The 19,313-nt window shown below is 37.2% G+C and overlaps 1 protein-coding gene across 1 annotated transcript; it reads left to right on the plus strand.

The window, feature by feature from the left end:
• The first annotated feature begins 3,855 nt into the window (after window positions 1-3,855).
• Window positions 3,856-18,305, plus strand: LOC103600973 (T-complex protein 1 subunit alpha-like). The gene is given in 3 exon segments (XM_008585338.1): window positions 3,856-3,944; window positions 17,725-18,174; window positions 18,176-18,305. Coding segments are annotated over 3 exon segments (669 nt in total).
• The last annotated feature ends 1,008 nt before the right edge of the window (window positions 18,306-19,313 follow it).

The raw sequence follows: 19,313 nt of genomic DNA on the forward strand, positions 1-19,313 counted from the left end.
TTTATTGAATGCTTTTTCTTCATTAATTGAAATGATCATGTGATTTTTATCTTTTGTTCTCTTAATGGAAGGCATCACATTGATTGATTTGCATATACTAAACTAAACTTGCGTGCCACGGATAAATTTGGTTTGGTCATGATATATAATTTTTTTGATGTGTTGTTAGATTCAATTTGTTAATATATTATTGAGAATTTTTGCATCAATGTTTATCAGAGAGATTGGCCTATATTATTATTATTATTCTTCCTTGTTATGCCTTTTGCTGGCTTAGGTATCAAGGTGATGCTGGTCTCATAAAATATGTATGTAAGTACTCTCTCTAGCTCTGTTTTTTGGAAGATTTTAAGAAGTATCAGTAGTAATTCTTTTCTGAATGTTTGGTGGAATTTAGTTGTGAAGTCATCTGGTCCTGGTCTTTTATTTGTTGGAAGGTTTTTTTTATTACTTCTTCAATCCCTTTATTTATTATTGGTTGGTTCAGGTTTCTATTTCTTCCTGACTCAAACTTGGTAAGTTGTATATTTTTAGGAATTTATCCATTTTCTCGAGGTTATCAATTTTTTGGAATAAAATTATTTTTATTTCTGGGGAGTTTGTTGTAATCTCTATGCTTTCATTTTCTATTTTATTTTTTGAGTCTTCTCTTTTTCTTAGACTATCTAAGGGTTTGTCAATATTATTATTATTTTAAAAACCTCAATTTTATTGGTTCTTTCCAGGATTTTTCTGTTCTCTATTTTATTTATTTCTTTTCCGAGTTATATTATTTCATTAATTCTGCTAATTTTGAACTAGGTTGTTATTCTTTTTCAGTTCCTTGAGGTATAATGATAGACTATTTATTTAGATTGTTCCTTCTTTTTTAAGATAGGCATTTACTGCTAAAAATTTTTAGAATTGCTTTTAATGCATCCCATAGATTTTGGTTTGTTATGTTTTCATTGTCATTCATCTTAAAATATTTTTAAATTTCTCTTTTTATTTCTTCTTTTACCCAGCATTTTTATAGGAGCATGTTGTTTAATTTCCAGGTGTCTGTGAATTTTCCAAGATTTCCATTGTTATTACTTTCTAGTTTTATACTTTTGTGGACTGAAATTATATAAGATATGACTTCAATCTTCTTAAATTTGTTAAGACTTGTTTTGTGGCCTAACATATGATCTATTCTGAAGAATATTCCATATGCATTACAGAAAAATGTATGTTCTCCTGCTGTCAGATGGAAAGTTTTGTATATGTCTGTTAGGTCTATTTGTTCAAAAGTATTGTATATGTCTAGCATTTCCTTATTAATTTTCTCTGTGAGTGATCTATCCATTGTTGAAAGTGGGGTATTGAAGTCCCCTACTATTATTATATTTCAATTTTACCTTCATGTCCATTAAAATTTGTTTTACATATTTAGATGCTCCAATGGTACATAAATATTTACAATTGTTACATACTTTTGATGAATTTACATTTTGATGAATCATTAGAGTTAAAATGATTTTTTTTGTCTCTTGTGACAGCTTTTTATCAGTTATAAGTATATCCATCCCTGACCACTTATGGTTGCCATTTACATAGATTTATGATAGCAATTTTGTTTTCTTTCCACTTGAATAACTATCTTAAGCATTTCTTGTAAAACATGTCTAATGGTAATGAATCTCTTCAGGTTTTGCTTCTCTAGGAAAGACTTTATTTGTCCTTTATTTCTGAAGAACAGCTTTGTTGGTTATAGTGTTCTTGGCTGACAGGTTTTTTGGTTTTGGGTTTTTTTTTTTTAGTTTTGTTTTGTTTTTTCATTCAGCACTTTACTATATCATTCTCTCCTGGTCTGCAAGGTTTCTGCTCAATCTAGTCTGCTGTTGAAGCTCCCTATTTTATTTTTTTAATTTTATTTATTGAATTCTTCATCTCCAAGATTTCTGCTTGTTTCTTATTTATGATATCCATCTCTTCGTTGAATTTCTCATTCAGATCACAATTTTTATCCTGATTTCATTAAATTGTCTATTTCCATTCTTTTTTAAAAAACAAAATGCTTCACATATTTATTACAGAATCAATCTACTTGTGCAGAGCTTAGAAACAGAGAATTTCCTCAATAAAATTTGTCTAAATGTCCAAATTTTCAACTTGATGCAGTAAGATCATACTGACATTGATCAATTGGTAAATATGTGTGCTATCTTATGTGCAGTTCTTTGTAGAACCAGCTTGGTTCTTCTCCAGTGCCTCCTCTTGGAGTTGTATTCTCTTCATCTTGTTGAATTTCCTTAATATCATTATTTTGAGGGTTTTTTTTTAAGGCAATTCATAAATTTCTGTTTCTTTGGGGTCATTTACTGAAAAACTATTATATTTCTTTGGTGGTGTCTTGTTTCCTTGCTTTTTTGTTTCTTGCATTCCTACATTAAGGTATGTACATTTGTTGGTGCAGTCACCTTTTCCAAACTTACAAAGTGGCTTTTATAGGGGAATACTTTTATCTGCAGATTGGCCTGAGGGTGCTGGTCAGGCAGGGTGCATTGGCATAGTTTCTGTGCAGCTTCTTCAGTTCTCATCAATGTTAGTAATGACTGTAGGTGTCTTAGTGGCTTAGGCTGTAAGAGTTTATGGCAGTGCTAGTGTCTGCATAGGTTATTAAGGCAAGAGCTTTAGTAATCTTCCTATTCATGTCTTCCTTGTGGAGAGTCTTAGCTCAGGGGATCTTAGTTTTGGTTCTGATATGGCTTACAGGCAGCCTTTGTTGCACTGGGATCTTGGGCACAGGTGCTTGAAGAAGCTTATGGAGCCAGTTTCCTGGGCTCAGAGTCTTGTGAAACTACTGTAGAACCTGGCTCTTGAAGCACAGGTTTACTTTCCAAGAAACAAGTTCTCCCACTGTGCTGGTGACCATTGCTCAGAGGCACACCCCAGCAATTTGGGGCTAGGAGACTGAGATTTAGCTGTGATTCTGACAGTGGGTGGAAGGGCACAGCACTGGCATGGCTCTGGATGAGAAGGGGTGCTCCAGAGGCTCAGGCCACAGGGTGCACAGCACAACTGCAATTTGGGACTCAGAACCAACAGGGTACAGTGGCAGCTTGTTCTCTAGGGGATGAGGTACCACGACCCTGGGATAATTGGACATAGCAGTAGCCCAGGCTCTGTGAAGCCAGGTGTAGCAGCAGCAAGGACACAGGAATGACAAGATACCACTGTGACTTGGGCCCAGAGGTAAGGGGAGTGGCACAGCAAAGACTCCACTCCCTGGAGAGATAGACACCTCAGCAGCTTGAACTATGGTAGGGTGGGGGGCTAGTACAGTTCCATGTAGGCAGGGTACTGTGGTTGTTTGGCCTGGAGAGTGGGGTTAGCCCTAAAAAGTGTGGCTATACAGGTTGGTGGAGATTTGGATCCCTAAGGGCAGGATACTGTGTCAGCCGTGGCACCGGGAGGTACAATTGCTCTGTTGTGCTAGAGGCTCAAAGTCCCCCAGGGGGGAGGATAGGGTGCTGCCTCACCTGTAATGCTGGGGTTGGGTGGCATTTGACTCCTTCAATATGCAGAAGGCATGAGGTCCCCAGGGCAGCTCTGCCTGGGGATGGCACACTACAGGATGGGTATGTTGCAGTGGTGGTAAAGCTTTGGGTATAGAGGAGAGCAATGGTGATCAGGACGCACTCTAGCAGTGGCTCCATTTTCAAGATGGTGCACTGCAATAGCAGCATGGGCCACAGGGATGGGGCACAGTATCGGTCCCTTCTCTGGGATGTCTCAGCAGGTGAATTCTGGGGAGCTTCATCAGCTGGGCTCAGAGCCTGTGATTACTGCAGAAGTCTCTGGTAGCAAAGACTGAAGGTGTTAACAGTGGTGATGGGGGCTGCTGAGGTCTGCTGGGGTTGTCTTGCTTACCTTTTCCCCGCAGGAGGAATACGTCCTGGTTTTGAGCTGATCCTGACTGGGTGAGTGGAGTGGTGGAGGAAAGGTGTTTCCTTCCCTGCCCTATGCAGCCATCCTTGTTTTCTGTTCTCTACGGGATTTCTGTTGCTTCTTTGCTATTCTCTAGATCTTTCTTTAGTTATTTTTGTCAAAACGTAGTTGTTCACTTACTGTTTTGTTGTTTCTGTGGGAATGAGGGAGAGCACTAGGAGCTCGTACTTGCCACCTGGCTTACATTACTCCCACACCTCTTCCTGTAACTCTGTGTGCCTTTCCTGCATGACCACAGAGCCAATCCGTTATCAGAAATGTTTTGAATTGTATTTAACTCCTTGGAAAATATAAATAAGTGAAAAGCATAGGGACTTTCAGTTTATCTAGAGACATCAGATGCAGAATATTAAAAAAAAAAGATTTTTAGAAGAGTCAAGGTGTCTACAGGGATGAACAATAATCTTGAATGAAGGTAGAACTCAGATTAAAAAGGAATGATGTCCTTCCTTTGATGGCAGCCATGACATAAGCAATAATAGTATTTATGGGAAAATACTACCTACTTTGTGGCTAACATGGATTTTTTTTTTAATAACTCATGTTTGCTTGAGCTCCCATTAAGCTCTTTCCCATTTGAAATTCTCAGGTCATGACAATTTTATTTTATTTTATTTATTTATTTATTTTCCCTTTTTGTCTTTTTTCGTGACCGGCACAGGATCGCAACCCTCGGTGTTGCTTCCGCACCTTGCTCAGCCAGTGAGCGGCCGGTCTGTATGTGGGATGCGAACCCTCGGCGGGAGCACCGCCGAGCTTCCCAAGCGGTGCACTGTAGCAGTGCGCCACCGGGCCGGCCCAGGTCATGACAATTTTAGTATTTCCTTGGCCTTCTGATCAATCTCCTGTTTGTTCTACAGTTTACCTTAGGTTGATCATTTATATAATATCTTTTAATTACCTCTGGGCACGCGATACACTATTTGACTTGGCACCATTTTACTTTATTGAGAAGAATGGTGGATGTTTATAGCACTAGAGCAATCTTTATACAATGTGATTATTGTTGTTAATATTGTCTCTTTTTTCTATGAAAACATTAGATCTTCTGGATAAAAGACTTTTGGCTGGGTATAATGAAAAGTGCCAAATTGGGAATCAGGAAACATGTATTCTCACCTTATTTCTGCAACTAATTCATGTGAGACCTTGTTCAAACCCCTTAAACTCTTCAAGGTTGTAACATAAAAGTGGTCAGAATAGGCCTTCTATAAGATAGTGTAAGACTGAAATGTCATAAAGACACATTGGAAATCATAAAGACACATTGGAAGTGAGAATGGGAAGACTAGAAACTTCTTCAGCTTTTAAGAGTTGCCTTAAAAAACAAATTTTTCTTTGTGGAGAATGTGGTAGATTATAAAGACAGATTGAATTTCTGTAGATGATTGAGGTCCTTAGAGTCCTCAGATCTCTGTGCCTGCATGTGCATGTCTGTGTGTGTCTGTGTGTGTGTGTGTGCGTGCGTGTTGGGGGAGATTGCATCAGAATGGAACAGTTAAGAAAGGGTATCTAGGGTTTTTCCATGATACTCTTTTGAAGAGTAAAACAGCACAAAACAAAGCAAACAAAACAGAACTTCCATTAACAACTGCAACAGAAAATAACTATTGGAGATTTAGCAAAAAAACAAAACAAAAAATCCAGGCATTTAGTATCTATTCAACTCAGTGTCTGCACAATGCTCTTCCACGTCCATAGCAAGAATCTTGAGTAATGAAAACCAATATTGGAAACAAAGGTTATGAGAATTTCAAAAAAAGCCATCAGTATCAATCAACTAACAAAACATTAATCGAGCACTTATTATGTGCCAGGAAATTTGCTAGGTGCTGAGGATATACCTATGAAAAGGGATGCTGATTTTAAAGTTCTCCAAATTTTCTTTTGGCTCTAAAATCCTATGGGAACAGGGAGGCTTCCTTAGAATGACATTTCTGGATTGAGTTTCCTAAGATGTTCAGTGGAATACAAATATGTCATCACCTGAGGTTCTTCTCCAGAAAATCTGAGTTGAGCTATTTCCCTAGTAGAGAGACTAGAAATTTGGCCTTGGAGGCTGTATTGGGAGTGTTAGTAATGGAAAAATAAATGTACTCAAGAATTCAGTCCTTGGGAGGCTTTTGTGAGGTGGTTACCAACTTCTTGTAGAAAAAAGTTAGGGCTTCTCAGTAGTTATACATCATACATAAAAAGTAAAGACACTGCTTTATTATTAACAGGAGGAATTCTTGTCACCATTAAGGACTAATGTGGCACAATATGTCACATGTTTTTTGTTGTCAATGTTTTATTTTTCTTTTCATTACTGTTCTTAAAGCAACTTAAGTTCTAAATCTGAATACAAAGTCTTTTCTGTCTTATCACACAAACATACTTTGTGGTTAGAAGGTAAACTATGCTGAGAAAAAAACGAACAAAAAAACCTCACCAGTGAGATCTCTTTAAAACTTCTTTGTATGTGTATATATATTGACAAGGAAGCTTACTGAGTGTCAAAGTTCTATAAAAGACCTGTGACAATAATATACCTTGGGTTTAAAATAGTCTCCTATGGCATGCTGTATCTTGCTGCTTCCTAACAGAAATAGCTCACACCAGCTGTTTCTTTCCACTCTCATCAGCCCTAAATGAATAAATATGAGACAAATGGCTGTTTAGTCATCTTGCTGGCATGTAAATTCTACATTGGTCTCCCTCAGTTAGAAAAATATTTGGTGTATCCTGGTTCAACCTGCTGCACTCATATTTACAGTCAGAAAACACAGTCCTCTTTCTTAAAATATCCTAAAATGAGTAAAGCAAAAAGGCCAGGAATATCATGAGCCAAGGGTTAATACCAGCTCCAGCTTTTGTTCACTGTGCTCTCAGTTTTCTTCCCTGGCAGCTCTAGATCCTCTTAAAAATCAATGGCCTTCTTAGCAACACTTACCTGCCAGCAGAATCACAACCTACAGAACGTGTTTCCTTTCACAGGCACTACAGAAGTCCAGCTCAACTTGGTGGGGCTTTGCTTAATCGTGGTGTGAAGATCCCAGACTCTTCCCCATGGACGTCCTCTTTGAAGTTGGCAGCCTATCTAGAGTAAAGTGTATGGCACTTACAGTCTCCCCCCGACAGTTGCAGTTTCAGATAAAATAAATAAACTTCGTATGGGCACTTTCTTCCCTCCTTATCTTCTGCCAACAACAGCTATTTAGTGTGGCTCACATTTGTGGCTGTGTGAGGCTATGGAAAACCATGTCGTCTGGCTAGAAAAAGGGATGGTTGTTTATATTACGATGGAAGGAAGACAGCATAGGATCATTAAAATAAACTCTAATTTCCTTCCATTCTTTATCTAGTGAGACTAGAGAGGCTTTGTACAAAGGACTCTTCATGTTGGCTAGTCTGTCAGGTAGACAGTCTGTCATCTGAATCAATTCTTTCCTCTAAAATAAATATAGTAAGCCCTCCTTTTCTTATTTTAACTTTTTTGGTGACTCCAAATTCACATAAGCAAGAAGGAAATATATCCCTTGATACTGAAGCTGCAGCAATTGTTTAGGGATCCAGATCTAATTGGAGTGGCTTTTTAAAATTTTCACTTTTTAAAATAAAAGCAAAAACTCTGCTGATAGTTTAACTTTCATGAATCCCAAAATCTTATGAAGAAAAATAGAATGTCATAGCAACATGATAAAACACTATTTTTCAAGCTAAGAAAGAAAATAAAATATTTCCTCTTTCTCCCTCCACCCCTCCTGTGTGCCATACATACTTTGGCTATTTTGTGTATGTGTTGTGTGTGTGTGTGTATGCGTGTGCATGTATATACATGTGCATATGTCCTTCTGTGTACACATGCTTATGTGTGTGTAATCAGTGACTGGTTTGGGAAGAGTGTGAGTGGAATGTGAATAAAAAGAGGGGGAATATTTCCAAGATTTTAAGAAAGGAATTTTAAGGAATCTGTTCACTGCTGTAAAGAGGGGATGTGAACTTTCCACCTATCGTGGCAGTGATTGGGCCTGAAGATGTTACAAATTATGTGATCTTATTCTATTGTTTTGAATACTTTCTTTTTCTTCTGTATTTGACCTTTGGTTTAATGGCTCCCAAACATCAGGGCCTAGCACTAGCTCTGTCCTGGGCACAGCCTCTGCAGTGACTGCTTTCTTGCCCTATGGGACTGAGAATAGCTCTTAGGACTATATAAAGATAGGAGCTTCAATGAGTCGTTACTTTTAGATAATCAATCCAGTTGAAACTGGAAAATAAAAGAATGATTGATGATTTGTGGGACTCAGTAGGCCAATGTTGAATTCAACTGATAATTACTGAGTACTTGCCATATGCTAGAACTGGGTTAAATATACATGAGCTATATTATGCATGATGGTCCTTCAAACTTCATGGAAAAATGGAATTAAAAGATAAAATTAATTATATTAAGTGAAACTAGTCAGGCACAGAAAGAGAAATACCACATGTTCTCACTTATTTGTGGGAGCTATAAATAAATAAATAAATAAATAAATACACAAACAACCTGGGGTGGGGGGGAGAAGACACAACAATTACAATTCCTTGAAGTTGATATGACAAGTGAACAGAAAGGAGTTTGTTGGGAGGGAGGGGGGATAGGGAGGAGGGAGGGAGGTTTCGGTAAAGGGCCACAATAATCAACCACATTGTATATTGACAAAATAAAATAAAACTAAAATAAATAAATAAATAAAATAAAAATGCATTTAGTTGATTAAAAAAAAAAAAAAGATAAAATTAAGGGCCGACTAGTGGCTCACTTGGGAGACTGTGGTACTGATAACACCAACGCCATGGGTTTGGATACTCTTACTGGTAGTCTTTCAAAAAAAAAGATAAAATTATAGTGAATCAGCGATACTGTATACATGTATTAGAAAATAACTCTGTACCCCATAAATATGTACAAGAATATGTTTCAATAAAAATTCTATTAAAAATGGTAGTACAAATCCTTCCATGAATTTTTTTTTTTTCCTTTTTGTCTCTTTTTTCGTGTCTGGCAACGGATCGCAACCCTCAGTGTCGCGCCCGTACCAGAGCGGGACCGGCAACGGAATCACAACCCTCGGTGTTGCGCCCACACCTCGCTCAGCCAGTGAGCAGGAACCGGTCTGTATGTGGGATCCGAACCCTCGGCGGGAGCGCAGCCACGCTCCCAAGCGGCGCACTGTAGCAGTGTGCCACCGGGCCGGCCCCTTTCATGAATTTTTTGAAGGACACTCATATGTAATATTTATGTGTATTATATGTAAATGGGCTTATTATATATAATGCATATAATTCTATATCTATGTATATTAGTATTTTATTATGTTCTAGCTAAATAAACACACATGGAACAATTAGAAAATGAAATGATTGAAACAGTGTCAGCTTCTGCCTTTCTCACCTCTGAGTAATTTTCAATACTCTTTCCTTGCTGCAATTTCAGCCCTCGGGAAGTGCTGGTGAGCAAGGAAGACATTTGCAGCTCTCACCTACTAGAAAGTGTATAGAAAAATGAGTTTTGTTTTAATCCTGTATTTAGATAGCCTTGTCCTTGAGAGCTCAAGAAGGAATTGCCTGCCTGAATTCGCACAATTGAGTTTCTGCTTCAGGCCGCCTCTCATTCGTACACACATAATCACACACACACACACACACACACACACACACACACACACACACACACACACACACTTTCTTTTTCCCTTTCCTGTTTTCATATGGGATTTCAGCTGTCATCAAGACCAGCCCAATTAACCACGTCTCAGCACTCCATCCATCTGCATGTTTCTCATCAGTGCCCTTTCCTATGGAGCTCAATGCTATTCCCAGCCCATCCCCAACTCCCATGATTCTTCTATGATTGGAATAATAACTGGAATCTAGAGTAGAAACTCTCCCTTCTGGATATGTTCTGCCCTTCTTCACAAACCTTCCTGCATAATGACAGCTGTTCTACCCAAGGCTGAGGCCACCACACTCACCAAGAAAGTGACTTTCAGACTGCTGACCACACTCTGTGTTGGTTTTCATAGTTTCCTATTCTGATTTATTCCAGCATCTTTCTCATTCTCGACAGCCCTTTTCCTGAGAGCCTAGTTTGCTCTTGCCTGAGTCTGGGAGACTAATTTTTAGAGAAGTTTAGAGGACGCAGTGGTCAGGGTAGGAGAAGGTGTCAGGGACGACATGAGACTTGAGTTGAGCCTTGAAGAATAAGTAGGATTTGTCTTATTCTTCCCAATTCCAAAATCTTTCAAAAGGTCCCATAGAATGTTAGAGCTAAAGGGAACTTATAAGATCCTACTGTGAATCATTCTCCATGTCCTAAGGCAAGATTTCAAAAATTATACAGATTAGAAGGACTCTATAAAAGAAAAGATAATCTTCCAATACAGGGGCTAGTGAGCTGTTGGAACATGTCTCAGAGCTGAGCTGCTACATGGCACAATGATGGTATCATTGTCACATGTCCAGGTAAATGGAGCTGCCTAGAGTTAAGCCATGACCAGCTTGTGTGACCACACGTGGAGGTCCTCTTACAGGGGCACCTGGTATCTCTCAAGTTTCTGATGAGGAAGTCACCCTGTGTATCAGAGAGCTTAAGCTCGTCCTGGACAATGAACAGAAACAAAACTGTGACATATACAGACTAGTCGGTTTGACTTCAGTTGACCTTATGTTCTTGTTATGTCCCCTCCCCAGTCTATAAGCTTCACTCCCCCAGACATATCCTAGCTGGTACTCTCCAGCAACCCTCTAAGACATACGCATTATTGTTTTCACTATGTTTTCATCTACAGCCTAATCTTCAGTATTCTCTGTGGATATTCTTGGTCATGGAGAGAATTTCTTTTTTTTTTTTCTTTTGCATTGTTCCACATTGTAATTCTAGCACCTCAGACTTGGTGCTCAATAGTACGTATTGAACATTTATTTAATAAGTGAATGAAAGGGCCGACTCCATGGCTCACTCAGGAGAGTGTGGCACTGGGAGTGCAGCAGCGCTCCTGCCGCGGGTTCAGATCCTATATAGGGATGGCCAGTGCGCTCACTGGCTGAGCACAGTGTGGACGACACCAAGCCAAGGGTTGCGATCCCCTTCCCGGTCACAAAAAAAAAAAAAGAAAAAAAAAGAAAAAAATAAAATAAAATAAAAAATAAATGAATGAAAGATGTTAATTGTTCTTTTCTCTCATTCTTCAGCTTTTCGTGTAGAGATAGTGGTGATGATGATGAACTGGGTTTTATTTCCCGGTCACAAAAAAAAAAACAAAAAGAAAAAAATAAAATAAAAAAAAAATAAATGAATGAAAGATGTTAATTGTTCTTTTCTCTCTCATTCTTCAGCTTTTCGTGTAGAGATAGTGGTGATGATGATGAACTGGGTTTTATTTTCTATAACTTCCTAAGCTGAAGCTTATTTTTATCTCCCTCTAACAAGAATTTCCATATTTCTAACTCCTGTTAACTGATTCCACATTCTAAGGCAGAATCTCTGCAACTAAACACTTGAAATCTGAATATCTGAATATCTATAGCAAACATCCTAGGTGAGTTTCATGTAACAACTTATCAAACTTTTTAACAACTGAAGGATGGCAGGAAATAAAAACTGGATTCAACGCATAGTAATTAACATAAACCGCATAAAATATGTTCAAGAATGTATGCAACGGGCGTATGACTTTATATTTAGTTGAACTTGCTATAACTTGTTTACAGTGTTGTAGTGAAGATTTTAAAAGGCCATAACATTTCAAAGTAAAAATAATAAATTCTCAAAATGGTAACTGATTTGGGACCATAGCAATTTTTACCCCCTGAGGAGGAATGCAGAATTCAGGGGTATAAAAAATCTCCTGAAGAACTTAAGTTTGTCTATTTTATTTCACAGAGCTTATGTTCCTTCCAGTTAAATCCAGAAAGAACTGGATTTGCAAAACAGCAACAACAACAGCAACAAAATTGTTGCAATATCCTGATTGTCAAAGATTCTGCATTATTTTAGAAAAGTTGTTGATGTAGTTTTTATGTTTTTTTTTCAAAAACCTCTTTTTAATTTGGAAAATTTCTGAGTATCAGTCAAGACGTATTCATTTAGAATGTGAAATTAGAATATCAGGACCTGTTATATCACAACTGTTTCTAAATGATTTATATGAACTGGAATGAGTGGTTTGCTGGTAAATGTTTCACAACTCTGTTGTAGCATTTGTCCATTTCTGTAGTGTAAATACTTCCACTATGGTCAATTTTAAGCTACCGATGTGACTTCACTGAACATAGAGTTGGGAAGAGGTGGTCACTAGTACACCATTATGTAGTATATCCATCAGATGTATGCAATAAATGTAAATGACCTCAAAGCACAGATGATAATAAAATGTATAAAATCATCAGGAAATGATGGGTTAAGTATTGTTTTAAATATGATTATTTAATTATAAGTTAATATATTTTACATTTTTGTAATGGTTATATTAAAATAACAGATTTGCAAAATTTCTAAAAATGTATCAATTGGCCCTTACAATTTGGGATGAGCCCACTAAAGTACACCAGTAAGAAACTCTCCAAAGGTTAACTTCTTGAGAGTAGAGTTCTAGTCTTTTATATAGACTTACTGTTCTATATCCCATAAGTAGAGTTTTTATCAGATATATATTACTGTTAATAGTATGAGACTAATGATACTTTGATTAACAAAAATTTAAAAATTCTTTGTCAGTAAGAAGTGTTGGCAGAGGATTTCCGTGGCCACAGATGACTGTTTTATTTTTACTTCAATAAAATAAAAAGAAATGAAAAATCCCTTATTTTTCCATATTTTAGTTAACTAGTTGCATTTACATGAATTTTTTTCATGCTAATTTAGACAGGTTTTAAGTACAAACAGAATATGTAGAGAATATGAGAACTTCTTGGAAAACTGTTAAAATTTGATGCATTCTGTGTCTGTGGTAAAGTTATGATGTAAAAATTTTCTTCTGTGGCTGTGTTGAGGCCTCTGGGGCATCTGTTCTTAGCTTTTTCTTTTATTTCCCAAGTTATTCCTAGGCCTATTCCCAGAACGATTCACCAAGTATATTCCTGTTGCTCGGAATGAAAAGGGGAAAAAATAGGCACATCACACTTGTATGAAAAATGATTGCAACCAAACAGGTAAAACTCTGTACATACCATAGTCTATAACAGTGCTGCTTACCTGGTTTGCTCTCTCTGGTCAACAGTATGTTGATTATTAACATACAATCAGATTTCTTAAATATACCTAATGGTTAAATATACTCCTGATTTCTTAAATATACCTAATGGTTAGCATTATTTTTATATAACTAGAAACCTCATAAACAAACACTTAGTTGAAAAAACATACACTGTGCATGTGAGTGTATGTGTATAAAATAAGTTAAAAATAAAACATATGAATAACCACAGGGTTTTAATATTAACTACCAACCGAGTCCCTTTATATGTTGGAATATTGCCTTTTTTGCTAGTGGTTTTAGCAGGTATTTTGATCATTGCTTGATTAGTTTTCTGTTACTGCTATAACAAATGACCACAAACATAATGGCTTCAACAAGAAAAATATATCTTAAAGTTTTGTAGGTTAGGTGTCCAACAAGGCCTCACTGGACTAAAATCAGATGTCACCAGGGTTTCATTCCTTTCTGGAAACTCTAGAGGAGAATTTGTTTCCTTGCCTTTTCTAGCTTCTAGGGGTTACCCACATTTCTTGTCTCATGGCCCCCTTCCTTCACCTTCATAGTATGTTGCTTCTCTCTATGCCCTCTTTCCAGTTACATTTTCCTCTGACTCTTTTTTTTTTTTCCTTTTTGTCTTTTTTCGTGTCCGGCAACGGATCGCAACCCTCAGTGTCGCACCCGTACCGGACCAGGACCGGCAACAGGATCGCAACCCTCGGTGTTGCTCCCACACCTCGCTCAGCCAGTGAGTGGGAACCGGTCTGTATGTGGGATCCGAACCCTCGGCGGGAGCGCCACCGCGCTCTCAAGCGGTGCACTGTAGCAGTGCGCCACCAGGCCGGCCCTCCTCTGACTCTTTTTAAGAACCTTTGTTATTACATTGGTTCCACCTGGATAGTACAGCATAGTTTCTCTATTTTAAGGTCAGCTGATTAGCAATCAAAATTCCGTCTGCAAACTTAATTCCCCTTTTCCATGTAAACTAAGATATTCACAAGTTCTGGGGATTAGGGTATGAACCTCTTTGGAGAAGATTATTCTGCCTACTGCAATTGCCTGGGTAAGTGGGCCTTAACTTGCTGATCAGAATCACCTCTAAAGCTGGATAAACACAAATTCTAAGGCTATACACCTAGTGTTTCTGCTTCAGTAGGTATGAAGTGGGTCCCAAGAGTCTGCCTTTTGACAAGTTCCCAAATGGTGGTGATGACTCTGCTCAGGGAATCACATTTCAGAAATCACTATTCTAGATCATCATTACATTAAGGGTTGCAAATTGGTGATATTTGGATTTTATTAATAATTAGATTTTGAAGTAAATTTCTTTTCATTGGAGTTGTTAGATTAAATGGCAGACACCTAATTCAATTTGAATGTCAGATAAAGAATAACTTTTTAGTGTAAGTATGACTCATGCAATATTTAAGAAACACTTATACTAAATAGTTATTCCATGTTTATCTGAAATTCAAATTTAACTGAGCATCTTGACTTTTTGTTTGCTAAATCTGGCAACTCTAGTTTTCATCTGGAAGGGGAAAATAGGGCTGCTTGTCAGTGAATATTATATGAAGGACAAAAATTTTGACATACCTTTTTCAAACCTTTCTTGCACTCAAGTCAGTTGGCAATTCTCTATTAATCACTTGTAATGAAACTACAAATCCGCTTATATTTTTTCACTCGTAATAGGTATTGAATATCTAAGAGGGCTGATTAGATATCTTTGCTATAGTTGTCCAGAGTATTTAACAAGAAACAGCTATAAGGCTTTCTTTTCATAAAATTTCTACATATTTCTTATTAGGATTTTTAGTTGATTGCTTGGTAAGTATTAGTGTGATTATCCCAAGGGATATACACACAAGGCCAGTGCTCCTGCTGCCTCCCTGACTCCTCCTTATTAATCAAGACAATGTGAATCATATTGTTTATTTCTTGTAGACAAAGCTTTCCAACTCTCACAGAGGAGAGACAGATGAGAGGGAAAAATATTGCTCTGGTTTCTACTTCTACCAATCTCATTTTACCTTGCATGAAGTAAAAAATCACAGTCTCTTTGGTGAGATAAATATCTAAGCCAGAGTTTCACAATCTTTCTGCATTCATAATGTCTTCAGTGTCTCAGTAACTTTTTTGTAAAACCCTTAGACCAAAATAAATACCTAAAAGTTCCCTTTATTAACAAGTTAGGTTCAAGCAAGTTAGCAAATATTTATATCCTAAGGACGTAGTAGCCATTTGAAAAAAAAGTAATACACATACTGAAAGAAAAAAATAATGTTTTTATTTTATTCTTTAATAGCCACAATTATTTACTAATGTAATATGTAAACCTATCAGACATGACACTACTTGTCAAAACTTGCAGTCAGATTGGATATGACCACCCTCATTTCATCTTCCACATTGACTCATTGCTCAGTATTTGCCCTTTATCACAGAATCATGGAAAACCCAGCTTTGGAAATTTATGGTGTCATTGAAAGGAATGTAGTATAATCTAATGTTGAAAGTGTGAACTACCTCAAGCTACAAGTTCCTGCAGTGTCTGACAGTCATAGAATACCACTATGTTTTCCTCAATACCACCATGTCATAGAATTCCACTATGTTTTCTAAAATATACTGTAGCATTCCTATAAGTTTGTTGGGGAACCTCAGGATACCTTGATGCATAGTTTTGAAACTGTGGACATAAATAACAATTGCAATCCAAGCAACACAAAGCCAAAGTTCAAATTTGAATTCTGTAACTCAGTAGTTCCAAGACCTCAAATAAGTTACTTAATGTCTCTAAGTCTTACATTTCATATTCATTTAACGAGGACAAAAATAATACAATACACCATTTGTTCTTCTGATATAAAGTAAGTGCTCAAATATTACCTAATTTTATTATCATTATTCATAATAATAGAATGATGAAAAAGATACAGACAGTGTATAAGAGGAAATGGTTAATCTCTCTGAAGTAGTTTAGCTGTTAAGAGTGAGAATGCCTAAATAAGGTTTTGAGAATAAAAATATATTTAACTGAATAATTTTGGGAAAACAGTGCAAGCAGAGGTGATGTATTCAGGGACATAACTAGAGAGTAAGTACAAACATGGGTGTGGCAAAAGCTGAGGCAAAAGCTGAGGTATCCCCTTGTTTAAAATGTCTGGTACAGTAATAAGGCTGTGCCCAGTGAGATTTTTTTTTTTTTTTCCTTTTTGAAGTGATTTTAGCTGTTTGGTCAGTATCCAAAAAAAAAGAGAGAAATCAAAATGGTATTCTTAAATCTTTAGAAGAATACCTGGATGAGGTGTTTAACTTAGTTAAAATGACAAAAATATGCACATAAGTTAATAGTCACAATCTTTAAAAAATTCAAATAATTCAATTTCTAATATGATACCACAGAGTTACTAAAATAATGATTGATGGGATTTTTATTATATTTTTCCTACATTCCATTCATACAGCATATAACTTCAACAGTAGCATAGTTATTTTTCTACCAGATAACAAATTTTTATTTGTGATGAGGAAAATCAATTGATTCTGCAAAATAGTGTTAATGATAACACAACAAAAGTACTTGTGAGTACATAATTTTCATAATAATGATCTGCAGCAACATTCATAAAGTGTGCAAGAACAGAGCTAAGGTAAAATAGTCTCTAAACTGTGAAGAAATTTTGAGAATGAAAAATGAATCAGACAACTCCATAAAAGTATTACCAGAAGCTTATTGACAGGTAACTTACATAAGGAAAGGATTGGACAGGTGACAATCCAGACATTTGCACAGCTGCACTTTGCCCTGTGCTATCTGGGGTGGGGATGGGGGAACCATGAGTTTATAAAGGGCTTGGAGACAAAGGTGGAACTGGGCCAAAGAGAAAAAAAATCTGTTGAAGTGGATAATTCCCAGATGTTTTGTGACCAAGATGTGTTTATCCTAAAAGTTGCTTTCTTCACATAACCTTATCTTAAACTGATATAGCATTCCATTCCTTCTTTGCCTCGAATCTCTAAATAACCTGGGTAGGAGAAGGTTATAGAATGGGCAGATGAGATCTATATAGGCCAAAGATGGAGTCAGTATAGCCAACATTCCCACATTCTACCCTGACATCTGATGCTTATACAATCTTATCCACCAATCTTCTGCTAGGGTCCTAGAGCCAGATGTTGGGAGGTGACTTGCTTTCCTCCTGTATGACGTGGCAGGCAGGGAGTAGAAGATCAAAGAAACCTTGAGGCTGCTTTTTTATTCCAGTATGTCAAAGCACCATATTTCTGGGTAATAGCATGTTTGCGGCCCTACATTCCCCTGTCTGAAACTTCCCTCGAAGTTTCACATATTAAAAGCTGAGTTGATGGTTGTGGAGAGAAAAAACGAGTTTGTAGGAGGAAGAAAACACCCAAAAAACATTAGTCTGTACAGCCACAGCCAGACACTGGAGGAAATTAAAAATTCATGATTCAGTCCAGATAATAAAAATCTCCAAAAAAAAAAAAAAAAACACCTCAAAAAAAGAAAAATTAAAAACACTAAAGCTCATACATCTGCCTCAATTATCTTATGTGGGAAAAATGATTTCATGTGTGATGAGATGCAACACTTTTTACATGATGCTGTTTGTGTGAAGAGAGTTTTAGAGTTAAAATCCATGGTTCCAGTTGGGGGTGCCATAGAAGCAGCACTTTTCATATACTTTGAAAACTACATGACCAGCAGGAAGTCTTGGGAATAGCTTGCTATCACAGAGTTTGAAAGATCTCTTCTTGTTATTCCTAATACACTGGCAGTTGATGTTGCACAAGACTCCACAGATCTGGTTGCAAAATTAAGAGCTTTCATAATGAAGCTCAAGTTAACCCAGAATGTAAAAAATCTAAAATGGATTGGTCTTGATTTGATCAATGGTAAACCTCAAGACAACAAACAAGCAGGCATGTTTGAACCAACCATAGCTAAAGTTGAGTCAGAAATTTGCAACAGAAGCTGCAATTACTATTCTTCAAATTGATTATCTTATTAAATTTCATTCAGAAAGTAGAGATAATATACATGGAGATTATGAACATGCTGTATGCTCTGGAGACCTTTATGACTAATCTGATATAATTTTTAATTATAACAGTGTTAGATGCAATTGCCATGTAGCTTGAATATTACACATGAAAGTACAGCAAGCTGTCTAAGACAAAAAAACAAAAACAAAAACAGTTTAGTCTATGGACTGATTATTTGCATAAAGTGTAGTAAGAATAATGATCTATCATACTGGCCCCTTTAAGTTGGCTTTGCTGGGATTTTTAAAAGGAATCTCCAATTAGAACTTTAAAAACCTCTTGTATAAGTTTGTTTCTGTTGCATATAACAGAAATATCTGAAGCTGGTTAATTTGTAAAGAAACAATATTTACTGCTTACAGTTTCAGAGGCTGGGAAGTCCAAAGTCCAGGGAACACATCTGGTGAGGGCTTTGTTTGTGGGTGGTAACTCTCCACAGAGATGCAGGGTATCACATGGTGAGAATTGTAGAAGCAAGAGAGAGACTAACCTCCTCACTTGCTCTTCTTTTAAAGCCATCAGAACCACACCCATGACCACCATTAAACCATCAGTGAATTAATCCTTTTACTAGGTCATGTTCCTCACAATCTAATGACCTCTTCAAGGCCTCATCTTTCAATTACCATAATGGGATTTCCCACCCTTTTAACACAATCACATTGGGGTTAAGTTTCTGATACATGGAGCTTTGGAGGAAAAAATTCAATCCATACCACCTCTCAAGGCTAAAGAATTCAGTCCTAAGAGATTTGCTCTCTCTCAGACTGTACCTATAAGAATTGGGTGAATTCTTCTCTTGCAGAAGTTCCTGGGCCTGCCAGAAAGTAACATTTCTTACCACAAGGCCAGAAACTTTGTAAAAGAATGTGTAGACAGGTACCAGGCCAGTCTTTCTCCAAGTCTATTGGCTTTATGAAGTCAATCTCAATTTCTCAAAGTAGTCAGGTCATATCTGAAAATATGACATTCCATTCAAAGACTTGAGGGGCCGGCCCGGTGGCGCACTGGATAGTGAGCCGCTTGGGAAGCGCAGCGGCGCTCCCGTCC

This window comes from Galeopterus variegatus, unplaced genomic scaffold, assembly GCF_000696425.1.
Source record: "Galeopterus variegatus unplaced genomic scaffold, G_variegatus-3.0.2 Scaffold3525, whole genome shotgun sequence".
NCBI classification, from domain to species: domain Eukaryota; kingdom Metazoa; phylum Chordata; class Mammalia; order Dermoptera; family Cynocephalidae; genus Galeopterus; species Galeopterus variegatus.